This window comes from Myotis lucifugus, unplaced genomic scaffold (genome assembly GCF_000147115.1).
Source record: "Myotis lucifugus unplaced genomic scaffold, Myoluc2.0 scaffold_5, whole genome shotgun sequence".
In the NCBI taxonomy this organism is placed as follows: domain Eukaryota; kingdom Metazoa; phylum Chordata; class Mammalia; order Chiroptera; family Vespertilionidae; genus Myotis; species Myotis lucifugus.
The window spans coordinates 14753788-14781784 of NW_005871053.1; the positions used below are offsets into that span (position 1 = coordinate 14753788).

At 40.5% G+C, this 27997-nt stretch overlaps 1 protein-coding gene across 1 annotated transcript in view; it reads right to left on the reverse strand.

The window, feature by feature from the left end:
* Window positions 1-16150: 16150 nt before the first annotated feature.
* Window positions 16151-27997, reverse strand: part of CSRNP3 (cysteine and serine rich nuclear protein 3) — a 76432-nt gene continuing 64585 nt past the window's right edge. The window contains exons 3-5 of the mRNA XM_006083186.3: window positions 27408-27667; window positions 20206-20502; window positions 16151-18146 (exon numbers count right to left, since the gene is read on the reverse strand). Of these exons, the coding sequence (XP_006083248.1) occupies window positions 17097-18146; window positions 20206-20502; window positions 27408-27667 (1607 nt within the window). The 3' untranslated portion in view covers window positions 16151-17096. The remainder of the gene's footprint in view (window positions 18147-20205; window positions 20503-27407; window positions 27668-27997) is intronic.

Genomic DNA, 27997 nt, shown 5'->3' on the forward strand with positions numbered 1-27997 from the left:
AGATACAATGTCAGGTACTGCAAATACAACGATGAGCAAGACAGACATAGTGCCATCGATTGTGGTTACTCTTACTCAGTTTCTCTGCTTACTATCTTACACACTTTCACTAATCCATTCTATCTTGCTGTCAGACTTACCCTTTCCAAACACTACGCTTGTTGCAGCTCTTTGTTGCCAAAGCCTTATGTATGACATACAAGAATCCTGATGATATTGTTCATTCTCCCCTTTACCGCTCTCATGGTCTTATATTTGGCAAACCTGCACTTTACATAATTGCCTAAGATAGCTGCTTTGATCAGATATGCCTCTTCCCCACTTTATCTGGTTAAGTTACACCTGCACTGCTTTTTTTGTTTGTTTGTTTTGGTTAATCTTCACCCGAGGATATTTTTCCATTGGTTTTAGAGAGGGTATAAGGCAGGGGAGAGACACAGAGAGAAATATCAATGTGAGAGAGACACATTGATTAATTGCCTCCCTCATGCACCCCAATCAGGGCAGGAGAATTGAGCCTGCAAATGAGGTACGTGCCCTTGACTAGAATTGAACCCTGGACCCTTCAGGCCCCGGGCCAATGCTCTATCCACTGAGCCAAACCAGCAAGGTCCTGCACTGCTTTTCTACTTGGTTTTGACTATTAAAACGATCCCCCCTATATTATGACAACTGTTGGCTTCTTAGATTTTTAGCTATTCATTCCACAGGGAGTAATTTCAGCCTCTTTAGGTATCTGAAGAAAACCTCTATTTAGTGTAAACGTCAATTCTTTCACCTCGTCCTCTTTTGTTTTACTTCTTAACTCCTTTACAATTCTGATGGATCTCATGTGTGAACACATCCAGAAAGTGGATATGCCTCTTAAACTGCAGTAAGCAGAAATGAACTCAGCACTCCATGTGGGTCTATCATGAAGGACAAATCTTGTACTGGTGAATATATGTGTTCGTTTTTTAGACCCAAGTTGAAGATTTCACATTTATCTCTGTACTTCTTCTTTTGATGTGATGGAGATGGAGATGTACCGCCCACAGTCTTTTTAGTGCTGACCGTTCTGACTTTGAGAGATGACCTCAGCTTCAGAGAGATACTTTGCTCAAAAGTGTGACCTACCTGGGCGTTTGCATCCCATGACTGATCATGGCAAGGCTATAAAGACCTGGCACTTTTGCTCACTAGGGGATAACTCCAAAGGACCCCATTGTCTCTGGGGTTCCTTGTGGGTTGGGCTGAACCTTTGTCAGACTGCATCACAGTTCAACTTATCCCTCTGTTCAATTGCTTTCTCATTGTTGCTTCTACAAGGTATTGATACCTAATAAATATTCTGCACATCAAACTCCATTTCAGAATCTGTTTCTAGAAAACCTAATCTGACATTTGGTACCAGGAATGGTCCAAAAAAGCAGCTAATGACATTTGGAGCTGCATTTGCATTTGCCACTTGGCTGGTAATGTGGACCCCATGACTGATGGTATGTGGAACACAGAATTTCCTTGCCCAAGGTGGCAATCCAGTGGGGATGACAGAACTCTGAAATAATTGAGGATGGGTGGTGGCATATAACTGCTAAAAACCAAAGGATGTAATTATCATAATGAGCAGCAGAGTGGCAGCCAGAATGTCCTAACCCACAGAGATTTATGACAGTGGTTAATAGAAAGGGGTATATTTAGAGACAAAATAGATGGACAACCAACAAGGCTACTTCTCAGTTTATACCAGCACAAGAAATTAGGTTGGATGACCAGGAACCTGAAGGCAATTACCCCAATAAAATATAATATCTCTTATTCACTTTCCAGACCTGAGTTAGTTTTCAGACACAGGACCCATTAACCCAATAAGAGGCCAGGTCCTTAGGAGGAAAGACCCAGCTACAAGTAGACATGGTAGTGATTGAGCAGTGCTTCCAAAAAGGTACCTACAGCCATTTATGTGGATGACTGTGCACCAGAAAAAGGGGAATACCCAAACATTTAGGGGATGTTTGATACTGTATTAGATTTGACAATTATCTGGAAGACTGAAGCCTTATCTTGAGCTCCCTGTTCAAGAGGGGATATATAAGAATCAGGTAATAAACAGAGACTTGGTCAAATCCATGGGGTTTTATACCCATTCAGCAGTCATTTATTCTATTTCCAAGTACATTATTGGGATTGAAATATTTGGTATATATGTATGTAATCCCCTCAGTGGGCCTTTGACCTATGGGATAAAGACTGTAATAGTGGGGAAGTTTCTGAAACTGTTTCTGCCCCACCCCCCAATCAATGTAAAATAAAAAAACAAATTTGCATTTCAGGGACAATAGTAGAAATGAGTGATACCCTTAAAGACCTAAAGGATGTAGAGGTGGTCCCCATTATATTCCCATTTAAGTCACCTCATTGCAATGAGTAGCCCCTGCAGAACACAGAAGAATTCCAGAGAATTCTCTCCCACCTCTGCAGCAGTGCTAAGGATGTCCCTCTGGGGAGCGGGCCTAAGCCGTCAGTCAGACATCCCCCAAGGCTCCTGGACTGAGAGAGAGCACAGGCTGGGACGAGGGACTCCCCCTCCAAGTGCACAAATTTCGTGCATGGAATTTATATATATATATATATATATATATATATATATATATATATATATATATAATATATGCTCATGCACAGAGGTGAATGGTCTGGTTGACTAGTCAGGGGCCTGAAAGGTGAGATATTAGACAATTAGGAAAAAGGAGGTCTGGGATATGATCATGTGGATAGACATATGGGAGTGCACACACAATGTGAAGATCTTAGTATTACATGTTAGCACTTACCAGAGAGCATCTTCTACGAAAGGACAGTCTGGACCTTTATTCTGTCCAGTCCAAATTACATGCTGTAAGTGTAAAATATACACTGGATTTAAAGACTTAGTGGCTCAAAAAATAATGGAAATAAAAATAACAATTTTTTTATTGATAACATCTATACTAATAAAAGCGTAATATGCTAATTAGACCAGACAGCCAAATGACCTTCTGGACATCCTTCCAGACAAAGCTGCAGTGGCGGAGGCTGAGGCCGAAGCAGTTAGGGGTGATCAGGCAGGCAGTGGAGCAGTTAGGGATGATCAGGCCAGCAGAGGAGCAGTTAGGGGGCAATCAGGCTGGCAGGCAGAGGCAGTTAGGCACAATCAGGCCTACAGGCAGAGGCAGTTAGGGGCAATCAGGCAGGCAGACAGAGGGGTTAGTGGCGATATGGCAGGCAGGCAGGTGAGCAGTTAGGAGCCAGTGGTCCCAGATTGTGAAAGGGACCGGAGTTGGACATCCCTTGAGGGGTCCCAGATTGGAGAGGGTGCAGGCCAGGCTGAGGGGAGACCCTCCTCCCCCATGCACGAATTTCGTGCACCGGGCTTCTAGTGTTAAAATAACATTTTTATATTAGGTTAAATAAAATATATTGAAATTATTTTCATCTTTTTTTCTCCCCTCTATTTTTAAATATGTTTTTATTGATTTTAGAAAGAGAAAGGGAGGAGAGACAGAAACAACTGAATTGAGAAGAACATGGATCAGCTGTCTCTTGCACGCCCCCTACTGGGGATTGGGCACACAACTCAGGCATGTGCCCTGACCAGGAATTGAACCAGTGACCTCTTGATGTGTAGGTCAATGCTCAATCCATTGAGCCACATAGCAGGGCTTTTCTACTATTTTTAATATGTCTACTAGAAAATGCAACTCACCCTTGTGGTTCACACTGTATTTGGTTTGGAAAGTATTGATACAGACAGAATATCTTGGCAAACAACAGCAGCCAGTCTCAGCCATTGGCTATTCCAGTGCTGCCATGATAGACACATGAATAGGTGGGAGTGGGAAACATAAAGACTGTGCCTGGCCCATGAGTATAGCCTCCCATTTACCAAGGTTAATAAAGCTACTGCTTCTGCCAAATTCACAGATTGCCAGCAACAGAGACTGATGCTGGGCTCTCAATATGGCACTGCTCTTCTGGATTCTGACCAGACACTTGCTGGCAGATTAGTTGCATTAGACTTCTATCCTTGAAGGACAAATGGATGTATGTATAGGATTGGGCAAAAGTAGATTTATAGTTGTTCAGATGGAAAATATAATAATTCAAATAATACAAGAATATATATATATATATATATATATATATATATATATATATATCCCAAGTATGATTTTGTCTTTCTTAGTTGCAGGGCTTACAGTGTATTTGATCTATCCATATGGGACTTTACATAATAACATCATATTGGAGCAGGTAAGTTAACTTACAGGAAAAAGGTATGGGAATGAGCCCATGACCATGGACTGGTTACATCAATCCAGCAGGATCTGGACTCAGAAGCTGGTGGCTGTTACAGTGCAAGTTTGGAGGTGGGACTCTGCAGGATGGGTACCATGTTTCAGGATGCAGTATGTAGTTTTATGTAGTTTTGTTTTTCCAATAGGAACTCATGAGTTCCTTCCCTGGGGGTGAAAGCAGGAGTGGCCCCATTTAACATAAACCACTGGGGAAAATTGTGTCTTCTATCCCACAACAATATAGGCTCTGCTGGGTTAAATGTCCTAGTTCCCAAAGCAGGAATACTGTTATCAGGGGATTAAAGATCCCCATGAACTTAAGCTACTGCTGCTGCCTGGGCATTTTAGGCAGGGAGAAGAGTCACCATTTTGGTAGAGGTAACTAACCTTGAGGTAATTAAAGAGATGGATCTACTGTTGGACAATGGGAATGGGAATAAATATCCACTTAGATGCCTCTTGGGTCTGGGCCATACCACAACGTAAAGCCACTGAGATGGGCAAAGTTATTGCTGAGGCTGAGAAGAATGTAGAATTTATAGTGAAAGATGAGATGATCAGTATCCATTGTGGTTCTAAGACTGGCTGGAGTGGCAGCCGTTATAGTTTGTTCTACTAACCAAGCTTTTCTAAGTTTTCCCGAACCCTGAAGGGCCTTCTCCATGAGATTTAGATGAAGTGGATTGAGGGGTGGGCTGTGGAAGAGACAGAGTGGTGCCACCTGCCAGAGTTCCCTTCAAGGAAGGACTTTCCTGGCTTCTGAGAGCGCTGTCAGCAGCCTCCAGCTCTCAGCTTTGTTCAGGCATCTCCTCTACTGCAGGTCCCCAACTCGCGCCACCCCCCCAGAACACTCCCTTCCTGGGGTGGATGGCATCCAAGGACTGACTGATCGTGGGGCGGCTATTAAGGTCCAGCATGTTCAGCCCACCAGCTCTGAAGAGCCCTTTATGCCCCAGGGCACATGTGGGGATGGCCTGGTGTGGCTTGTTAGGTCTGCATCACAGTATGATTTCTCCCTTCCCCAGCTTCCACAGTATTGATTCCTAATCAATATTCTGCTTGCTAAACTCCATCTCAGCATCTTCTTCTGCGGAAGACAGGTTTCAAAGATTCAGTTCTCTCCATTATGCTCTCTGTCTCTATAGTCTCCTCTTAAAACACTCACTCACTGCAAGTCTTATATCCGTATCTAAGCTCCTCACATTTCTTTTTTTTAAATATATTTTTACTGATTTCAGAGAGAAAGGGAGACAGAGATAGAAACATCAATGATGAGAGAGAATCATTCATTGGCCGCCTCCTGCATGCCCCACACTGGGGATCGAGCCCACAACCTGGGCATGTACCCTTGAGGAATCGAACCCGGAGCACCTTAGTCCACAGGCCGATGCTCTATCCACCGAGCCAAAGAAGCTAAGGCTCACATTTCTTTCTGTCCATTTTTTTTATTGTGTATTCTAGCATCAATTCTAATGCTATATCTATTATGTTAACTCAGTTCCCATACTCCACCTACAGTATTTTAAGCTCATAATCTTGTTACCTTTCATCTCTCCAGTTATCAGAAGTTCTGATAACTAACCCTTTCTTTGCCATAGTCACCCAGACCCCTACACTTGCTTATCTGGGAGGACCCTGTCTGTTTTGCTCACTGCAGCCCTCTGGTTCTCTAGCACAGTGCCCTAAACAGAGTAGGACCTGGACAATTATTTTTCTCATGAATAGTGATTGCAATCAGAGGACTTTTACTTTGGAAGTCCCATCTTCCCAAATTGTCTGTGTACTGCAATCAGATTCCACACGGCTAAACATCACTCTTGTTTGGTTGAACTTCCTCTTCTAATACTTTCAGGATATTTGTAGTTCTCTAAGGATACAAGGCAGACTCTTTGGACTGGTTCTTTAAAGCTCTGCAATATTTGAAAAGAGTCTCCTCAGCTGATGGCTCATTTGTTCCCAAAGGTAAATCGTCTGCTCTTAGCAACCTCCTCTTGCCCCAAACAGAAGGGGGTGACTTAATCGTGACTCAGCCTTTCCTCACACCATCCCATCATGTGGAATATGAATGTCCCCTACCAGCTGAAATTCTCCCTCCTTCTGACAGCCAGCCATCTGTCCCTCATCTGCACTCTTGCAAATGCACCTCTCATTTCTGTACTGCACATATATCAGTAAACATGTTTTAAGCATCTACCATGTTCCAGGCACTAAGCTGGAGGACAATAGAGAGAGTAACAAGACACATTTTCTGTTCTCAGGGAGTCCTGCGGAGGGAGTAGACACATACATAAGTGTATGCAGTGAGACCTAGAGAGGCTCTAATAAATGTCTTCAGATTGGGCATAAAAGAGCAGGTAATCAATTCTCAGGAGAATTAGAAAGGAACCTAAAAGGACATTTGAGTTTTCTCTTGAAAGTTAAGTAGCTGATCATTAGACTTGTGCTGTCAGAATGGAGTTGTGTGGTGTGTACTCTGGGCAAAGGGGACATGCTGAACAGAAGCAGAGAAAAATGGAGCAGCAGGCAAAGTCTAAACAGTCTTTTCTGTGGGTAAGGAAGGCCATGGGAGGCAGTGAGAGTTTGATAAGCAAAACTAGGCTACAGAGGTTTGCTGTACCCAGAGCTGGTGGGGCATTCCAAAGAGTTTGAATTTTATCTTATTGGCAATAAGGAAGGAACACTACAGAAGAGTTTGTAAGTAAGTGATCTGATCAACATGATCAAATTTGAGTTTTGGGATAATCACACAATCACACATTACTATTTAACTGTCAAAAATATAGATCCAGTATCCAGATGTAAGATATAAGTTATTTGAGGACAGTGACTTGCATATAACAGATTGGGAAATATGCATTTTCTTTTTTCTTCATTCTACTGCTAATAAAAGTACTCGTAAGTTTGGTTACCTTCAATCAGTATTGCTAAACAGATAAGGCATATGTATGTCCCTGTCTGTACACATGTATTCTAAATGCCAAATCACACAGATCCTGCTTTAAGCAAGGCAAAACACAAATACTACTGAACAGGTGAATTACAGGATGCAACTTAAAAGGGGTTGGAGTTGTCTTTGTAAAAATATCATCCTCTATTTAATTTGAATAGGGGGCTTCCTCTCTGGCCCCTGTATTTATGTATACATCATTTCTTGATGAAGGAGTTGAATAGTTGAGGAAGAAAAATGTTATTAAGCACCTCCACTTAGAGATCAAACATCATAAAGTTAACACATCTTTGAGATGATAATATAATGAGCCATTTCACAGGAACTGGATTCACTCACAACTTTTCAAGAATGTCTCTGTTACACAGAGGGAGGGAGGTTTTCTTAAGTGTGTGTGTGTGTGACAGCTAGGAATGTAAGAACAAAGGGCTTACACAAAATGCAACAGTAGATACAACTTAGAAACCAGTTTTACTCTGCTGCAAACAAATGGACAAGATATTATACAATATATAATAAAAAGTACAGCATAGTACAAGTGCCACTAATAAAAGAAACTTAAGGATAAGACTTAAAAATGCTTGTTTGTGATATATGTATATATATATATACACACATTGCCATAAAAAGCCACAATAAATACACAAATTTCCATGTCATTCATAATAAATACTGAAAATATAAATACAGAAGATTATAGCTAATATGAATAAATTATTACAACATAAGGTCCAGGTTAAGTTCTATTGAATAATATTGTAGCTTATTTTATATACCCTTTGGCATCTTTGATGTTATAACTTATACACAAGAGAAATCAGTCTAGAAACTGTGACATATAACATGACATCTTAGAGTATAGTGATTGTGTGTGTGAACTGTAAGTTTGACTTTTCCCCCTTCTGACCTTTCCATTTGATTAGACTACTATTTAAATTGAGTAAAAATAATAACAGAAATCAACAAAAAGATAAAACCAGTCAAATGTTAAAAAGTTGTTACAGTTTACCTCACTGAGTTTTTAAATTACTCCCCCTCCCCTGAAGTGAAAACAAACAAAAGCAAAACAAAATACTCTCAAAAGACTTCCCTTGTGTAAAGCCCATTCCCAATGTCCCACAGTTTAACATAGACTGAAGGATAACGCCCGGGTGCTCTAGAGCATTCGATCCACCATCTCATTCAGCTCACTAGGTTTCACTAGAATCTGCAAATGTACCAAATTTCTATGGCAGCTGGAAAGTGGAGACACAGTTGATGTCTAAGACTATGATCAAGGTCAAGATACTGCAAAAGGTGACATCTGTCTATGCAATGGATTATACAAATATATTTCAAATGGGGAAAATGCATTTTTGACCAATGTCAAATGATCTTTTCCTATCAAATTGATATACCCTGTGACACTGAGGGAAACACACTGAAATAACAAGGTGCCATTTTCTGCATTAACAGGCATTAACCAGCACATATGTATTAAGAGTTCTACCTCAAGAGGCTATTATTACACCAGAAATGCAATAAACGAAATGAAAGCAGATCAACTTTACTAAGACACAATAAAGGCTGAGGTTCTCAGAAACAGAGTCATCTTCTACAGGTTTTTAATTTTTAAAAACTATTTCTGCACTGCAAATGTCTAGCGTTTATTTTACAGCAAACACTTTTGAAACATGTTTCACAAACTACGCCTCAGACTTATTTCCATAGAGGTGCCTAAAGTCGATTAAAACATGGGCCAAATCATTCAACCTTCTTTACATAAGATTCTATAGCTTTATTTATTTATTTATTCATTTATTAATTAAGTAAAAGGGTTATTTCCCCTGGTGGTGTTGGTGGGGAACAACCACACTGATGTGGCTGGCGTTTCACAAGAGCATCCTAGTCGGGGAGATTTTAAAAATCCCATGGAGAAAGGAGACTTTTTGGGGGTGCTCCTCCTCATAGGCTAGTTCTGACTCCTAGTTGGAAGCAACTAAGCAAACAGAAAAACAAAAACAACGTTCTGAAAGCTGGCTGCAGGGGGTGATTGGGTCAAGCGATGCAATCAGATAAAAGTCACCATCCTACAGGACTCCTCCCTTGGCTTTCAGGCTTTGTTAGGATGATAAATTTTTAAATCATTTTGCTGATCCCTGGGAAGGCGAGCATCTATTGTTTATATAACATGGGAAGAAAGGCTGGGATCAAATGGAGGGTGAGCAATTCTTTGGAGTAATTTTATTCCACATCAGACTCTCCCCAGCTAGTCCTAACTTCCCCAGAAGAAGTGGAAAACCATGAGATTCTCACTTGTCATTTTAGGGTAAAGAGAGTTTAATGAGAAGGTATTTATTTAGAGGCAAGAAGGTAAAAAAATGCTCATTTTTTGTAACTGTAACTTCTCAGAAACAGTCACTTTTCTTGAAATTGTCTCCTGACATCTCAGTGATGAAAAACAAAAAACAAAACACACACACAAAAAAACTAACTAAAATCATTATTTTCCAGAGCAGGTCATAATTTTTGACCTGACATAATTGTTTCAATACCCACATCTTTATTTTAAAAAATCTCGTTTCTTAGGAGACTTGTGGAATCATCAAATATAATAATTATCAAAGGATGGAGAAATCCAACTGTCTTTAAGTCTCCCAGTACAATGGCCCAAATCACCACAACTGTTGCCAAGTGCCTAGCTCACAACGACTGGCCAAGATATTTTCTTATTGTGAGAAAAACCTAAGCGATCTGGATTGTGTTGCCAAGGAAACCGCCTTCCCCGGAGATGTGAAGAATAGCTGGGTATCTCTCCTGTTGTGCATGCCTGAGTGACAGTCCTCCCTGGAAGTAGATGGATGAGCCAGATGACCCCTGGAGATCTCTTCTGGTCTTAGGACTATAAAATTTAAAGAATATAGAAGAACCTCAAACTTTCCATTGTTCACACACAGTTGGCCATTGTGAGTATCTTTGAAAAGATTAAACTGTTTTGAGATACCCCTTCGGCATGACTAGCGCTGATGAATCAAGATTCAGACAGTAAACTTTGACAGTGGACCCTATTTGATGATGGTACAAAGGAAATGACTTTGCCAACTGCCAACATTTAAAGTCTGTCAAGTTCAGATATCATTTTGGTATTATTAAATCACCCAAGGATCAACACTAAGTAAGCAAAAAACAAACAAAACAAACAAACAAAAACCAAAACAAAACAAAACCCAAAACAAACAAACAAAAAAACTAACCTAGGTTTTTCCTGTATAGGAAAATTCAGATTTGGGTGGATTTTTGTTTGTTTAATTTTTTTTTTACTTCTTTCTTCTCTTTCATATTTAAGTAAAATTTCAAAGTAATATATAGATCTTTGAATTTGTTTTAAAGATGGTTGGCTTTATTTATGGCTAAGGAGACTAGCTTAGTTGCCAACATAAAAGGAGCCAAACAAAACTGGATAAATCATGCTATAAAGTTAGAAATTTTATTCTCTTTTAAAATAAGGAAGCTAGACCTCTGAGAAGGGGGTTTCTGATTTTACCTAGAGTGGCACTAGGTCTTGATGAAAATCTCTGGTGATAGAAACTCCTAAATAATTTTTAAAGAGATATTTTCCAATCCAATTTTCTTTCAAATATTCATTAATAAATAACTTTAAAGATACTCCCAACCCAGGTAAAAAATATTGGAAGAAAGCCAAAAGAGAAAAAGAGAGGGGTACCTAACAAAAAAAGCCGTTCCAAAATTACAACTGAAACCATTCTATGAGGTCACATAAATTAACTTAAACAAAGGCAAGGCTCATTTCTACTATAAATTTGTCTTCTCCTGAATCCTTCTGATCAATATACATTATCTTAAAAACATTTAACTGGCCTCACACATCACAAAAATGAGTTATTGAAATGACATGACTATCACCGTGGTAATGAGTAACACAAGGAAAGGAATGGCATCATTAGCATGTTGAATACAAATATTGTCCAAAATAGAACTTATATTCCTTTGAAAACTTTAGTTCTGCCAGAAACTTATGAGATGTAATAAAATGACACACTAGAGCTGGCTTTTCTTGAATTATAAATGTCAAGTATCAAATTAAAAAAAATTACCCTGTAGAGTGATATATTTATCACAAGTGAAAGTAGTCAACAACGTGATTTAAGTCCTCGAAATTACCTCATTTTCTATGAATGTAACAAGCACCTGTATTTACTGAAATTCCAAGCCACCTGTTAATTAGATTACAAAAACTGCACACAGAAAATGAACTCGTTTAGGCTTTGAATCTGTATAATCCTGCTTCCCATCCTTCTGTCTGAGTCACCACTGTCAGGATACAAAGCTCAAGACATGACAGTTACTATCCAGACAGTACAGTTAGACTAATCCCAGGACTGCTCACCGGTAACACCCAGCTTTTGAGTTTGAATTTCTGACAAGAAAAAAAAACAAAAGACCTGTATTGGTTAGGAAGGGGGAATCTCATGGTCTTGGTTGAAAGATAGGAAAAGAGTTGAAGTAAAATTTAGAAAAGTGACTGTTTTAAAGAGTCACACTGAATATGCAGATTGGCAAGTAAAATATTAAAGAGCTCCTTTATTTCCATATTTACCATTTATTTCCATACTACTTCTGACAAATAGTCTGTCATTTGAATATAAAATGTGTTTAAATCTTAAAAATGGTTTCTTTAGCATGTTCCAGCTGTTTTTATTTTTTAAAGCGTCAAATGATTTTTGGATAGGAAGATGGAATTGGTACGAACGGTGGGCAGCAGACTGAGCACCACCAGGGCTGTTGAATGCCCACACTGTGACTGCCCTTCTAGAATCTGGGCTGCCATTTGTGAATCTACTTTTTTCTATTATAGTAGCATTTTAGTTTTTCATCTCTGCTGAAACTTATGGTTTCAAGGACACACCATCACTTATTACGTTTATATTCCATCCTCACCCCACCCAGACACTTCCATAATTCTAGTGAGGTTTCAAAATGCAGATTATTCAGTTAAATTTAATCAATTAAATTATTCAATGCTACATAACACATCTGATGAGCTGTGCTATTTGTGCAAAGCTGGAGCATTTGGCTTAGGCATTTAAGTTTCCCTTGAACATGTTAGTAGATCTCAGAAAGAATAATGTAATCAGAAGTCATAATTTGTGTTAGAACCAGGAGTAGTGATTAAGGCTTTAAACTTTTGGTGCTGGTTGTGGTCAGGATCTATGGAGAGTTCCAGTTTCAAATGACAGTACAATCTTGCCTTTGAAAGCACGCCAGTACTCCCCGTTTGAGTTTGGTATTTTATACGCTGACTACAATAATGAGTCTCTAAACTGTGAGAGAGAAGGAGCAGATGCCATTTGAAAGAGGAAGATTAAGTCATATTTGGAGAAATGGAAGGCTTTGTGGCACCTTCTAAATAGGCGGTCTCCTGTTGACTTCTGACGATGTCAATTTTCCACCTGCTGATTTGATGGTTTGTAACCCCAGCGAAGGTGAGAGGGCAGAATGACCTTTCTGTTTTCTAGGGGCTGCCAGGCAATGCCTTTGAAACTTGGAACTAGGGCTTTGCTATTTTGATAGGCTGTTTATTAACAGAAGTGTGATTGCGTTCCCTATTGCTGTTTCAAAGGTTTCCTGAAATGCTTCCTGCCTTATGCATGAGTCAACCCGCCTTTGAAATTGTCTAGTAGGAGCTTGCTGGTATAAATTTAGCATCACTTATATGGGTCTCACACTGAAAAAGCAATTAGCTGAAAAATCTTTTTTTCATTCGATTCAGTTATTCTCACTGGGTCCAGATTTAATTCATAAATGTCAGATAAGAGGAAAGGAGGAGGATACAGGAAGTCTCATTAATTTAGAAAATAAGAAGTTTCCTTTTAGCTGCAGTTTGCTTATAACTAGACAAGAATTGATGTCCCACTGTCTATCACTTTATAAAATCACAAATTAAAAAGATTATAAGGATTGATTATTTCATGCTACTCTTTATCATCATAACCTTTAGAAATTGTAGCGGTTTCCCCCCTGTTTTTTATCATCTCTAACACAGTAGATGTTCAATAAATATTTGTTGAAAGAAAGAATTGTTACTTAATAAATTCTAAATATCATGACCAAAGGGTTATATAAACCTGTACAACAATATCAGAACTTTAATTAAAGAACCAGTGATATAACATATGTTCTTCTGCTTAATGGTAACCAAACCAGATTTTTGCCCGGAAGTCAGCTGAGTGTAAAAATTTAAAGAACATAATCGCTTATAATCTTTTTGCTTCTGGATTAACTTGTGGCCTGTGTGTATATGTGTGTGTATATGTGTGTGTGTGGGGGGGAGGGGAGGGGGGATGTGGCTATTGCTGAGTTATATATGGTTGTGAAGATTTTATCACTTTAATAAGTATTAATTTCACATTTTATATGTGGCTCGCACAATAGGAAAAATATAGTTTTATCACAAAGAAAAGATTGCCTTTTGAAAAGTAACTATATTATTCAATTAACCAAAAGACATGAGACAAGCAGATTTTACTTATGTCTTAATAATCAATGTTCAAGAGATGGGGGAGACCTTAAATGAATCTCTTTCACTGACTTCTTTCTCTCATAAAAAAAAACAACCTAGAATGTCAAAGAAAATGAAAGCTGCTCCAAGTCACTTGACTTGCAAATCAGTTTGGCCTGGATTCTAACTGGGAATTAAGCTCCAATAAAAGGTAGAGGGCTGGTGCTAAAACAACAGGGACCAAAGCAGGAGGCTTTGTCCTTGACAGTGAATGACTAAAGAGCTGTGTGTCAAAAAAAGGCTGTAATTTGGTTAGATAATGCTATGGGAGCAATGAAAGAGCTGCTGGTCTGGTTAACGTGGCTTGGTATAATGATCTTAAGTATCCCCACTGTCTGTGTCTAGCTTGATCCCCATTTTAAAAAGCTTTCCTGGTATGTGGGCAGTATTTGTTGAATAGAAGGGCTATTAATGGGGAAAAAAGTCAGATAGAACACTGTGCTCTCTCAGCTTTTCTGGGAAAGGAAGTAACAATGAAATGATTCCGTCAATAACATTATTTGCAACTTTGAGTCAATCTTTTCAAACTATAGCTTTAAAAATTATACTTTTTCCAAATCACATTTTTAGATCATAAAACCCAACCAGATTCTAGGGTAGGGAAAATTCGGTACTCATTGGCCATTGCCTAAAAGCTACTGTTCTCCAGTGTGTGTGTGTGTGTGTGTGTGTGTGTGTGTGTGTGTGAGAGAGAGAGAGAGAGAGAGAGAGAGAGAGAGATGGGGGTGTTTTAATAGGTAATCTGTGTAGGCAGCTTGTGGGAGATGTTTAGGGGTTAGGTTATGTACATAAAAACTTGGAATGGTTGGAAGGCTAATCCTTCTGTGTAGCAGTGACTTTTATCCCCAATTGGACAGATAGGGAGATAAGCTCTGGGGTGTTTGTCTGTCTGTTTGCTTGTTCCTAGGTTAAGCATCCTTTTGGAAACGAAGCTACAAAACAGAGACCAATGAAACATAACCAAGTAGGCATCAGCCTTCTTGGGAAAAATGAAGCTGAACGGAATTGAATATCTATCCTTTCAGGAAGTGGACTGACATTCTATCCCTTCAACTCTGCCCCAGCCAGAGTCGCCTCTTCCCCACTCTGCTGTACTCTGTGTTCCAAGAATAAGCTGAGTGCTTCCCACGTAAATACTGCAAGGACTTGCAACTGGTCCAGCAAATATGGCACATATGATTCTTTTACGTGCTTGAATAAGGAACAATAGCCTTTCGTCAGTATCTCTTTGGGTCTGTGCTCTTTGTATTGTATTGGTAGGGGGGGAAATTTGAAGATCAAACACTAAAAACTGTAACTTTGTAGACATACCCTATATGCTACTGATCAAGCAAAACCTCAATCAGATTACCAAGGGACTTATCACTCAAAAGGAATATCCCTGCCTTCCTTACTTTACCTCCATAAAGGATAAACCCAAAGATCCTTTAACGTTAATATTAATGGTTATAAATTTGGCCCATTGGTGGGTAGAGAAGGGGCAGGAACCAACCGCACAGTGGAGCACTGCAAGTAAACACATTTTCCCCAAGTCAAGTTTTAGTAGAAACTTTTCCATTGGAGGACTTTAGATCAAACATTTCCAAGTTCAATGAAGTAAGATGGTATTTTTTAAGGAACTGAGATCTACGATCTATTTATGTCCATATTTCTAAACATCCACGTCTAAAAGACAGAAAAAATAAGTAGCAATGCAGTCACTGAATAGCAAGGCATGTCCACATTTCAAAGAGGCAGAAACTGTGAAATGATATAACAATAGGTCCAAAATATGAAACAGATTTAGCATAGTCATAGTGCATTGAAAAAAAGAAGGGAAAACACGCTACTGAGTTACCTAAATTAATTTACAGGAAAACAGGATCTTAGAAGTCCTCCGACGAGCCATGTATAGATCATCTAAAGGTGGGGAGTGCTTGTTTTATTTCTAACTGTCCCCTTTAACAAGAGAACATGAGGTAATTAGAAAGTATTCAATGCTTTCTGGACTGTTCTGTTAAATGTCCCAGGCAAGATAAATCAAAATGCTGCAGAAAAGTAAGGCCTAGTTGAGTATTAGGGTAGAGGCCCCCCCTTCAATCAGCTAGTCACCAAATGGAAATCTCATTATACACGCATTCTGTAGAGATGGATTGGTCTCGCTGTAGAAAAGGCTGGTTGCTGAGGATGTGTCTCTTCCATGTTCCTCAGCCTCTTCTGCGTTTACAGAGTTAGGTCTTCAGAGCGGCGAAGGAAAACAGGTCATTTTTCCTTCACAGAGTACCATTGGATGATTCCTCTATATGAAGTATATGAACCTTACCAGAGTTACAGATTTTAAAAAAATTGTTTTAAAATTTGTCATCTCAAAGAGTTCTCAGTCCCCACCCCTCACAAGTTACCATGAAGGGGCACTAAAGTGCATTTTGATGGAGGGGAGTAGAGTTTAAAAGTGCTGTCCAAGGTAAGAACCAAGATGATGCTGTTTAAAAAAGAAAGGCAATTCCTTCTACCTCCATCGCTGGAGTCAATTGAGGGAGAGCAATGAACTAGACCCTCCCCAAAGGATTGTCCTAACTCTTAACTTGAGAGAAAACTGTGTAAGGACCTGCACATATAGACTCATTTATTTGTCCAAAATAGCAAAAATAGGCCTATTTCACCCTTAAGAAAGTATTTGCAAATTTGATCAGTTATGATCGTAAAAACGTGAATGGATTCCAGATGCAATCCATGTGGGCATGCTCGGTGGTACTAACTATGCATCTTCAGCTTAAAAGAACATGCGGCTGCTCATTTTCATCAAAACATGACTTCGAACTACCATAAATAAAATACACGTGGGACAATTAAATCTTTTTCTTACAATAATTATGTTTACATTAAAAAGTCACCATCATCTTCAGATAATATCGAAAAGTAGGACTCTAAATCTTATTCTCTCCCAGTCTTAGTTAACAATTTTGCACAGGCCCGATAATCCAAAACTTGGAGCTCTGGTCTACACAACTTGGCAGGTTTCACACAGTTTGACAGGTAGGCAATTGTGAACTATGCTTTTTTAAAATTAGCATTTTCTATCAAAACAGTCTGAAATCGTTTAAAATCCTCACAGAGACTGTATTTGTGCAATGCCACAGACACACAGCTAGAAAGGGGAAAACAAAGTACAGTCTGGAAGATTCATCACAGTCCAAGTTTTCTTGGTCCTCAGTTTAAACAACCACGAGCCCAGGAAATCCAATTAAATACAGTGCTTTAAATAGAAGACTTGGTCCTAGAATAACTTAGGTGACTAGACAGGGACGGTCTCCACCACGGGTGATTTGATGCACTCCTCATGCAGTCTGCTCTTTTCTGCAAGGCTCAAAGGATTTTCAGCAGAATGCTCTGAAATGTGGCTGCCATTCAATGTAGAGACAAACCCCTCCTGGGAGGGGCCTTTCAAGTATGAGTGAAATTCCATTTGAGGGTGACTGGACCTGTGTTCGGGATATAAGCTATTGCAGGCCACACCGCTGTCATTTTCCGAGGACGAGCAGCAAACGATGACAGAGGGGTTGGCAGCTGGGTAGTGGGAGGTGCCGTAGGCCTCTTCTGCGTGTCGGGCGTAGTCAACGAACTGCTCTGGGGTCATGGTGTAAGGCACCAGCGAGAGGGTACCATTTTTGACAGTATCTCTTTCAGCATAGTTCTCAGAGATCTGGTTAGGAGTTCCTGGAATGTGGCTATCTATTTGGTAATACAGAGTTGAAGAGTTGGCATAAAAAGAAGCATTTTTCGCGTGGCTTTCGTGCACGGCGGTGCCATCAGAATAACACAGGACGGAAGGGAGAGGGACAACTTCAGCATGGGTACCCAAACCTTCCATGAAACTGTCTCCTTTCTCCTCCTCTTCCTCTTCCTCCTCCTCCTCTTCCTCTTCCTCCTCATCTGACTCACTGGGTGCCAAGCTCTGAGTGCTGGAATCGGTGACACCGCTGCAGAAGCTGCTCCCATCCTCCTCCTCCTCCTCCTCTTCCTCCTCCTCTCCTTGGCAATCTAATTCCTCAGCGGACTGCAAGTGCAGTACTGCAGCCTGGGGGTCAGTTTCAATCTCAAAATTGTCTGTGATAGAATATTCTACGGAGTGAGCCACAGGGCCCATGGAACTACTGTGAGCACTTATCTCACCATGGCAGCCGTTCAGCGTAGGGATCTGCTGCTCTCGGTTTTTCTCCAGTTCAAGTTTCATGATTGTGTGCAAAAAGTGAGTCCGGACACGGATAGGATTAAATTCAATTCTACCTGCTGTGTTACTACATCCTTCTTTAGTGCAGCCACACGGGAAAGACATTCGATCCACCTTGGGAGGAAGGACACAGATTAGCCCCATGGAACTCTTACAAACCAAATACAAGTCCAGTACCTTCCAGCAACCCCTCGGAATCTGGGATTACTTAATTCCACTTTGGCTAGACCAAATGACAAACAAATTGCAAACAGAAATGAAAAGGGAAATGGAGGCTTAAAACATAAGAGTCAACCCAGTTTTAAAACCTACATTTAAAATAAAAGTGAGTTACAGTATTATACTAAAAATATACTGCATATTTTGAGTTTGCTGACCCTTCCTGTGCTTTCTCCACTTCTTCCTCCATCCTTCCTTTTTTTCTTCTCTTCATCCCATTCACTTTGCTCCCTTTCTAAAAATGTTTCTGTCCTTTCCCCAAGATCACTTTCCTTGCATGCCAGCTCATGCGTCCAATTTTAAACAAACTTGCCACCCTCATCTCCACCTGCTATTTTTTAATCTAGATTTTATGACATTCCCCATATTAGTCATCTATTTTTTTCTTGGCTTATTATAAGATGAACTTCTCTGTCCAAGGTGTCTAGATTGACACCACTCAGCATATTGTGTAGCCTGATCATTTGTTCCCATTGGTTTGCCTCTGTGCTCGGTGCATGTATGCTGACTGCAGGGCTGCGATGGATATGCACATTCATGACTTTGACTGGTGGACCCCTGTGCTTAGGTCCTGGCTCCCTCCTTCCCCGCTCCACTCCAGTAGACTACAAGTTCCTCAAGTAAAGGGGATGCTCATTTCACCAATATCTTAAAATCATTCAAGTGATTGGATCCTGTGGATAGAGTAGTGGGTTTCGGCAAGTGTTGTTGGACTGAATGCTTAAATAAGTGATATGTGGAATTCTGGGCAATCCAAGGGTACTCCGAAGATATTTGCTAATTGTCCCAGATTCCTCCAATTAGCCTATATGCAGACCAGAGCACAGGCCACCAGAAAGAACTTGCCCTGTTAGCACCTTATCCAAATGTGGGGCATTTCCTATGCAACAGAGGAGAAGGCAGACTCTCATGCAGTCATCTGGGCCCAATAAAAATTAGTAGCAGATGTCAGAACCAGAATCGACAGCTGTTTTCTTACTCATTAATCCCTTTTCTGTGAATCTACCTCAAACAACTATTCAGCTGATGAGAACTATTCTCTCCTTCTGCCTGTCTGAGGAGCTCTCCTTATTAAAAAAGCCAAGTTTCTGCCTAAAATAATGACACCTAACTAATCATGGAGCACCCGTGCTGTTATAGATGAATGGGGACCTGAGAATCATCTAATCCAGGGGTTGGCAAACTTTTTTTGGTAAAGGGTCAGAGAGGAAATACTTTAGGCTTTGTGGGCCATAGGTCTCTGTGGCAACGAGTTGGCTCTGCTGTGGAAAGGTGAAAGCTGTCACAGACAGCACACACGCTGTGTGTCCACAAAACTTTATTTACAAAAAAACAGGCGACAGTCCAGATTGGACCTGTGAGTTATAGAGTTTGCCAACACCTGATCAAGTTCAGCCCTTTCACTTTAGAGGTGGGGAGACTGAGCCCAGAAAGTTGACCTGACCTGCCAATTTCAAGTAGCTGGCAACAAGCGGAGCCAGGAGTAGGACTCAGTTTTCTCCGTGTCAGTCTAGTGATTTTTCCACTCGTCTATACCACCTCTCCCCAGTCATCATTTTAAACCCCTGGATGGATCCGAAAATAGAAACTCAAATGTTAGGGAAGTGATGATCTGCTTGAATGCTTGTAAAAAGCCAAAGTAAACTAGTCTAATCAACGGATCCAAGAGCAAATAATGTCAGTTAACTCAGCTACAGCTTGGGTTGCCTTTCGTAAAGGCAATAAAGATGTGCAGCATTGCGCTACTGGGATTATATCTGAGATGTATGAGCACGTTATGTGTGCCCATACATGTCCTTGGATGAGGATTTCTTTTTTTCTTGAATCAGGTGTCTTGCCTCACCCCACGTTTCCTTCCACCCGTGGGAAACTTCATTACCTGGAACATGACTGTCTCTTTAGGGGGTGGTGTGTTACCCCCTGTCTTTGGGTTCCCGGAGATGCAAATCCTTACCTGACACTTAATGCCCGCCAGGCTACAGGTACACGTTTCTGGGTCACAGAACACACGGCAGTCACAGCCACAGTCCTCTCGCGACAGGCGGATGGCTCGCAGCTCGTGCTTTTCTTCCACATCGATCTTTTTCACTCCGGACGCCCGCAGCAGCGCTCGTCGTTTTTTTGTTGGCAGGGGTTGTAGGAAGAAGTATTCGTCTACCTCTGTGTTGTCTAAATCAATATCATCATCAGAAATGTCATCCACGGTCAGAGTGCTAGCTTCTTCAGACTCCACGGTGCCGTTCTTCGTCATCTAGAAACACAACGCAGCAAATAAGAGACGGCGAGGGCAGAGGCTGCAATCCTAACTTCCACAGTTCAGAACAATGAAACTATTCCATTCCATCAGGTCCCCATAATCAATAAGTGTTTGTGGGTCCAATCACTTCCATTTATTTTCCTCTTTAGAGAAGTCACAGGGAGGAAAATGAAGGCATCAAAATGACAGGCTTTTAAATGCACAGAGGACTGTTAATTGGGTCTCTTAACCTCCTAATGTGAGAGCTAGAGTTGTTAGAGCTTTTAGCCAGGGCAATGTGAAAAGGACCAAAGGTTACAGATGCCCATCAATGAAAGCTATCTTTAGACTTGGTTCGTGATGGGCGGCTCTGGTGTTGGAATAAATTCACCCTTGTTCAGAGATGGTAACACCTTCATGGGAGCCATTGCCACCTAAGTCAGCAAACACGCTGTCCTTGAAATGACCACCCTGTCTTTGGGAGTCCAGCAACAGCACGTACTAGGAAATAAACACGTGCAGCATTGGGATTAGGAACGTGGTTACCTGGTTACCCTACAGAGCATTCCAAGAATGAGCCCTTGATATGAAGAAATCAGTCAGGTCGCTGTGACTGCAGTAAGACAAGGAGCAGAGGGCAGTGCTGGCAGGAGCTGGCCAGTGGGCACTGAGACAATAACCTCGCCCTCAAAGGAGGTCCCACTATCCTGTGCCCAAAGCAAGCGCTTCCTCATTACAGCTCCTGTGGACAACTGTCTCCTCTCCCCATAACTGTTCTGCTGCTATTTATGTTTCTACTCTAATTAATTCCATCCATCAGTAAACCCTGTATCAGTATTTCACTTCTGACTGTTCTACCACCACATATTGTTTCCTTCTTAAAAAAGCATTTAGAAAGAGATGTTTTCTCTGATTATGAGCAAAAATGTATTCTGAGGGGTAGTACAGGAATACATGCCAAAGCTCTGTAAGGGATTATTCAAAAAAAGTTTTAAATATGGAAGCTTTTTTGATCCTTTAATTTTAAAATTTATTCATAAATGTCACTAATTGTAATCATTACCATGCTATTTGATCTTAACAATGGCTCAATCATGTCACAATTAAAATGCTCTGGTGACATCAGACATCAATCTCTCAACTTCATAGAAAAGGTCCGACATTTAGATTAGAATATTAATTACTGACCCCAAATCCCAAACTGGATTACTCTGAATGCACTGAAAAATGAATAGAAGACTGGTCTTTGCCCTCAAGTAGAGGAAACAATACAGTAGCAAGTGTATATTAAAATGTATTTCAAAGGGTCCCTGAAATGCATTTAAAAAAACTACTACATTGTACTTTTTGAATATTTTAGAATTTAAATCTATTTCCTTACAAAGGTGTGCATTCCCCTTCACTGGGTTTTGTTTCTTGGCATGATCTGCAATTTTTTCCTTCCTTGGCATTTCTTTATAAAGGTATTGGTTCAGCCGTTTTCATGTTTCCGGATGTCCACTATTAGGATGTTATTTTGAGTGGTTTCTGTTACCATTTGTGCTAATTCTTATTTGCAAACAGAAGCATCTTTCTATCTGTAAAGATCTGATTTGCTAAGGAATTCAAGTGTGTAATTGCCTAACATCTACTCAATTCTCTGATAGGAAAAGCTGCATTACCACACAGGAAGAGTTACCTTTCTCATCTTGTCACCTCTGTGGCACTTAGATTTGTTTCCATTGATTCTTGGTTTGCCTAAGTGAACCTCATCAAACTTCTGACTCCACGACATATGAATACCAGAAATATTCTGGAAGAACATATTCTTTTTTTTCAAAATGCTTGTTTTTTTTTTCATTTTTTAAAAATTTTATTTTATTGTTTAAAGTATTACAAATAGTAGTACACATGTCCGCCCAAGCCTGGAGCACTGATCTGGCCCCCGCAGGTGACGCTGAAGCAGATGCCCATGGTGGCCCTCCAGCAGTCTTAAAAGTGCGAAGAACATATTCTTAAAGGTATTGCATTTGCCCGGGGCTGAAGGCCAGTCTCCCTGTCTCCATCTCTTTGGTTAGACATATTTTCTCTGTACTTGTCAAAATAGGTTGTGCATATGACATGGCAAGTATTTGGAATATTAAAGTTTTCCATTTGGTGTTGGAGCAGGCCTCCATTTGGGGATGTATTCCGGGGAGGCAAAGCAGGAAGTATGCCCTTGAGTAATCTCTGTAGTGTTTAACAGCGAAGTTTGGTAGGAATAAGTGGAGTTAAAAAAATACCATGGTGTTAGAGAAAACTGAGAAAAGTGTATAACCCTGGGAAGACATTGGAAATGGTACCAGAGGGGAGATAGTCCTAATCTCAGGAAGAAGAGGAAGAACAATCAAGGTTGAAAAAATATTGAGAAAAAGAGGCTAGTCAAAGCTGTGAAAGCTAAATTAAATTTCCTAGAACAAGGTAGTAGAATCCAGTAAGATATAACCCAGAGGCAACAGGAAATGCCAAGGCTCTTTGAAATGTTCAAATGGCTGCCTAATGCATTTTACAGATACATGTGAAATGGGAATAAAGGCTAATGTAATTGTTCAACAGTGTGGTGCTGATGATGAAATCTAAGCACTTAATTTGGAAAAGAGTATAGTATCAAGATGACTGCATTGATTACTGTGAAGGGTATGACATGTTTGAATGCGCTTGACAGAGAAAAAGAACTGTGCTCTGTAATTTAGAAATCTAAAGGTAGTTATTTCTTCTGGGACCATGCATTTTATTCAATCAGCTTTATCTATTAATTGTTTTTAGACAATGTTTGGAACATCAACAACAAAAAGGATACACTTGAACCCCCAAAATAAAATTGTGCTTTTTTTTCTACAAATCTAATTGTACATATTATTACCCAATATATCTATGTCATAATTTGATTGAGATGAATTACTAAATTAGAAGAAATTTTATAATGAAAAATGAATCTCTATTCTTAATTTGTCCTCAACATATTTATTATAAGGAAGCACTAAGAAGTGTGGATGTTTCTTTTCACTACTTCTCCACTATGAAGGCCCCATTGGAAGAAGTGCTATGGAATACATTGGGTTGGAGGCACAGAGGAAAGAGAAAATGTCTCTTTACTGCTTTGGGGCTGTTGGTTCTCAAATAAGTAGGAGGGAAACTGCCCGGTTCCAAGTCCAGTGGGTTTCCTGTGGTGTTTTATCTGGTCTCCGTAGTGAGAGCTTTGGAAAGCGTTTGTCTTGTCAGATGCTGCCTTCTCTCTGCTTTACTCAACAGGCGGTTCACCGCCTCTCACAGAGGACCACCTCCAGGCAAAACCAAAGTGGCAAAGTTTGTTTGCCGCAATCCTGGCTTTCTTCTTTGGACCCCTTTCTGTGCCGTAAACCTTCCTGCTGCCCCAGTGAAGATAATAAAATCACTTTAGCTACATTTGTTTTGCTACTTACCTCAGAAGGATTTTTATTTCAAAACAAATGTTGCTAATATTAAAGGTAAAATTTCAAGTATCAGAGCGAAATTTTTGGACAGTTAATGTTTTTGTTTTCCAGTTATTGTTTTTGGATAGCTAATTTTAGATTTTGAATAGGTAAACCTTATCCCAATAGAGTCAGTGATATGTCAAAAACCATAAATGTTAATATGCTAGAGGAATCACAATGAAAATATACAAGCTTTCCTCCATTTATTTTCCTCAGTTGTTTTCGTTTTTTTTAGCAAACTGGTCCACATTGCTGTGATCTTTTATTAGGTTCATGTAATCATGTGATGTGTGTTTCTGAGTTTCTGAACACTTTCAGTGTAGTGAGGCTAAAATCAGGTCATCTTAGAATCCCATTATCGTTTTTGCTTGGTATTCATTTGGAAGAAGCTATGCTATCCAAATGATTTTTGTTTGCATCTTCACCAAAAGAAAAGGCTGCATGTTTTCACCTCTCTGCTTATCAATGACAAGCCAAGACATGCCACCTACTCAGATGATTGCCTCTCCAACTTCCAACACAAAGCACAATGAATAAAGTGAATCAATAATAGAATTCTCTTTTTGTTTCTTTTCTTCTTCAGCTTGTTAAAAAAGGCATAGAAGTAGCTGAATACAAATGACAGGGTCAGAATATATCACTGCCTGATGTGGAGGAAGGTTCCTGTAGTTGTGTGGCTCCCCCTGATATCCATCACATGCACAATCTGCTTCAAAGTTCACAATAAATCTTCTGGTTTTCGGATAGAATTATAGTTCCCCAGCTGTTAAAAACCACTGCACACAGTACTCAACCTCAGAAAGGGACGGCTCCCTATAGGTACACAGATTGTCTTTCCCAAGGTCTATAGGGGATAATCAATTAATTTTAGAAGAGGAAGTAACAAGATCATAGGATCAGTTTCCTGCCGAGTGAGCCAGCTATATCACATCTTAGTGCTGCTTCTTCTTTAGTTGTACACACGGTCTCATAATTTACCTATTCCACTGGGTCTTTGCTAATATTAACGTAAATAATGTTTATAAAATGTCTGACAAATAAAAATCACTGAATGAATGGCAACCATTACTACTGAGTTTGAAGAATGACTTCACTCTTTGAGTAGGATGTAGAGTTGGTTTGTAGTGGGTTAGAAAGGCAGAAGGTAGATTTCACCAGCAAACCTGCAAATTATTATTAAGTTAAACAACATGAAAGCAGTCACAAACAACAACAATAATGGATTGCTACCAAAAAATCTTAAGGGACATTTAATGAAAGATGGCAAAAGCACCTCCAAAGGAAATATGAAACATGCTCTATGCTGACTGTGTCCAGCTTAATTTAAGTACCTGCCTTCTTGTGCAGTTGATAGCAAAGCACATATATAAATAGCAAAATGCATAGAAACAAGGGATTTGGAAACACACATCATATCTCTGCCAACTTTATACTAGAAACTAAAAACTTAAGATACAGGTAATAATGGTATGCTTATGGTGCTTCAGCTATTTCATGAATAACCCTTTATGTTAAGTACTTTGGATTACCTGGATTTTTTTTGTCATTAGATAATGATGGGAGAGCATTTTATATATATTGGTAGGTTGCTGAATCATTGCAGATATAAAAAGAGCCTCTGGTTGATGAAAGAAGTTTTCTGAGCTGTGTTTCTCTCCAGTTAATCTCTAATGTGGCAGAACAATGGGTATCTCCACCTGGACACCTCCCTGACATGTCTTAAAGAACTCAAAAGCCTCTGAAAATTAGTATGTCCAAAAAATATCTCATTATTTACACCCCCCCGACACACACACATACCCAGTCCCAATCTGTACCTCTTCCTGGATTCCTTGTCATATCCTTGTCATAGAGGAAGATACTATCATCCACAACTTACTCACTTTTGTAAGCCAGAAATTCAGGAGTCGTTCTTTTCCTTCCAAATCCACCCATTATCAAGGACTGTTGATTTTACTCCCTAAATTTCTCCCTCTGTCTATCTCTTTTCATCTTCCTTACAATCAATCTAATCTAGCTCACCCTCATCTTTCTCCTGGACTGTTGCAATAGCCTCTTACCTGGTCTAACTCCACATACCACAACCCCCCACATGGCTGTCCCCACCCCTTACCCCCAAAATATTCTCACATCAGAGCATGACCAGATCACATTACCCCACCAACCCAAACCCATGCTGAGAACTGCTGGATGACTTCTGATGGCCTTAGGATGAAGAGAGAAAGGAAAAAGCTCTAACAGGGTCTACAAGGCCCTGTCCCAACTCCTTCACGTCACTCCACTCTTCCTGTCCCTGCTGCAGCCCCACACGCCTGTGTGCTCACTGAGCTTCTTCCTGCCACAGGGCAGCTCCGGGCCTTCCTGCTGCCTGAGCCGATGTTGCCACCCCTTTCGCCTAGTTATCTGCTCAGATTTCAGTTCAGTTGTCATTCCCTTGAAGAAACCTTCTGTGACCTTCAGATCACAATTCTCTATTATGTACTTTTACAGCACCTTGCAACTCTCCTTCATAGCACTTAATACAGCTGTGACTCTATTTTGTCTACATGATTAATATTTTCCTTTCCTATTAATATATTAATATGCAAGTTCCAGGAGAAAAGGGACCGTATCTACTTTTGATACCAGTTAGCCCCAGCCAAAACACAGGGTCTATGATTTAGAATTACTCAATAATACACCTTTTCAAAGTGTATTTTTTTAAGTAAACCTTTTCAAAAAAAGGTTTCATTATATCTCACTACCAATTTTACACACACACACACACACACACACACACACTCTCACACACACACACACACACACACTCTCTCTCACACACACACACACACACACACACACACACACACATTGAGCATCCCCACCCTCCTTGCCCTCAGGGGCAGATTTCTGAAGCACCATTTTCCCTTCTATTCTTAAGTCCAGAGTTTGAAGGCCCAGAGAGGGATCAGCCTTCCCCCAAGCTCACACAGCAAGGGAGGGAGATGGATAGAGAAAGGGGGCCTAGATGGGGCAGGCAGCCCTGCACTGTCTCCTTGGAATCCTAGGGAGTCTGGGCCCCGGTTGCGTGGGAGAACTGCTCCTCACTTCTGGGCCAGTAGATGCCTTCCACCTGCCGCTTCTCCCGCAGTTCCCGCACCAGCAGCACCAGCCCCACGGACAGGAGCAGGGCAGCCAAGAGGGGAGAAGAACACGGTGACAGCAGCGGTGGCCTCCCTATAGAATGAATTATGCATAAACAACATCAGGTAAATTTTCCACATTACTTCATTACTTTCAGCGAAGACACTATACCGTTTTGGCTGAAAAAAAAAAAGCCGTAGCAGGCAGTCTGTTGTATAAAATGCCCAGTTTGGCCTGTGGATATAAATATGAAAATGCTTAACTCAACTAAATCGAAGACAAGACACGAGGTTTTGCAAAAAGTGAGTTTCAAATGCCGTTTACCTTTAGTTTTAAAGAGTTCAGTTTTTCCTCCCTGAGGTGTTCTCTTAACATCTCCCGGTGGATCCGCTCCTGCTCCCGGGCGAATTCGCCCAGAGTGTACTGGCGCACGCTGTTGTGGCGGCTGGACATGCCCAGCGTGCTGCCCCCTTGGCTGGGCACGCTGGTGAAGCCCTGCCTCCTGGTGAAGTAGTACACGGTGACACAGCTGAAATGCACATTCTTCGTCCGCAGCCGCTTCTCCCTTTTGAGGATGGAGGAAGCTGAGAGAGAAAAAAGCAAGACAGTGACCACTTGGGGCAGCAGTTTTAGATGAGGCCAAGAATTAGAAACTGCCACCTGAATCTTTTGGTCAATCCTTTTTGGCGGGGAGACACAGAAAGGGTCATATCTCAGGATTAGCGCCTATTTCTATGTCCTTTCTTTAATCTTTCTCTAGCTGCGGTGGAGTAGACTTTTAAGTTCCGTAAATAGCAGTAGTCTAAACAAAACTTTAGGAAAGTTGCCAATAGTCTGTGAATCTGTCGCAGAATTTAATTTTTCACTTCCCCAAACCTCTGAAGTTTCTGTTTTATGGTTTTCACATGAGTTGC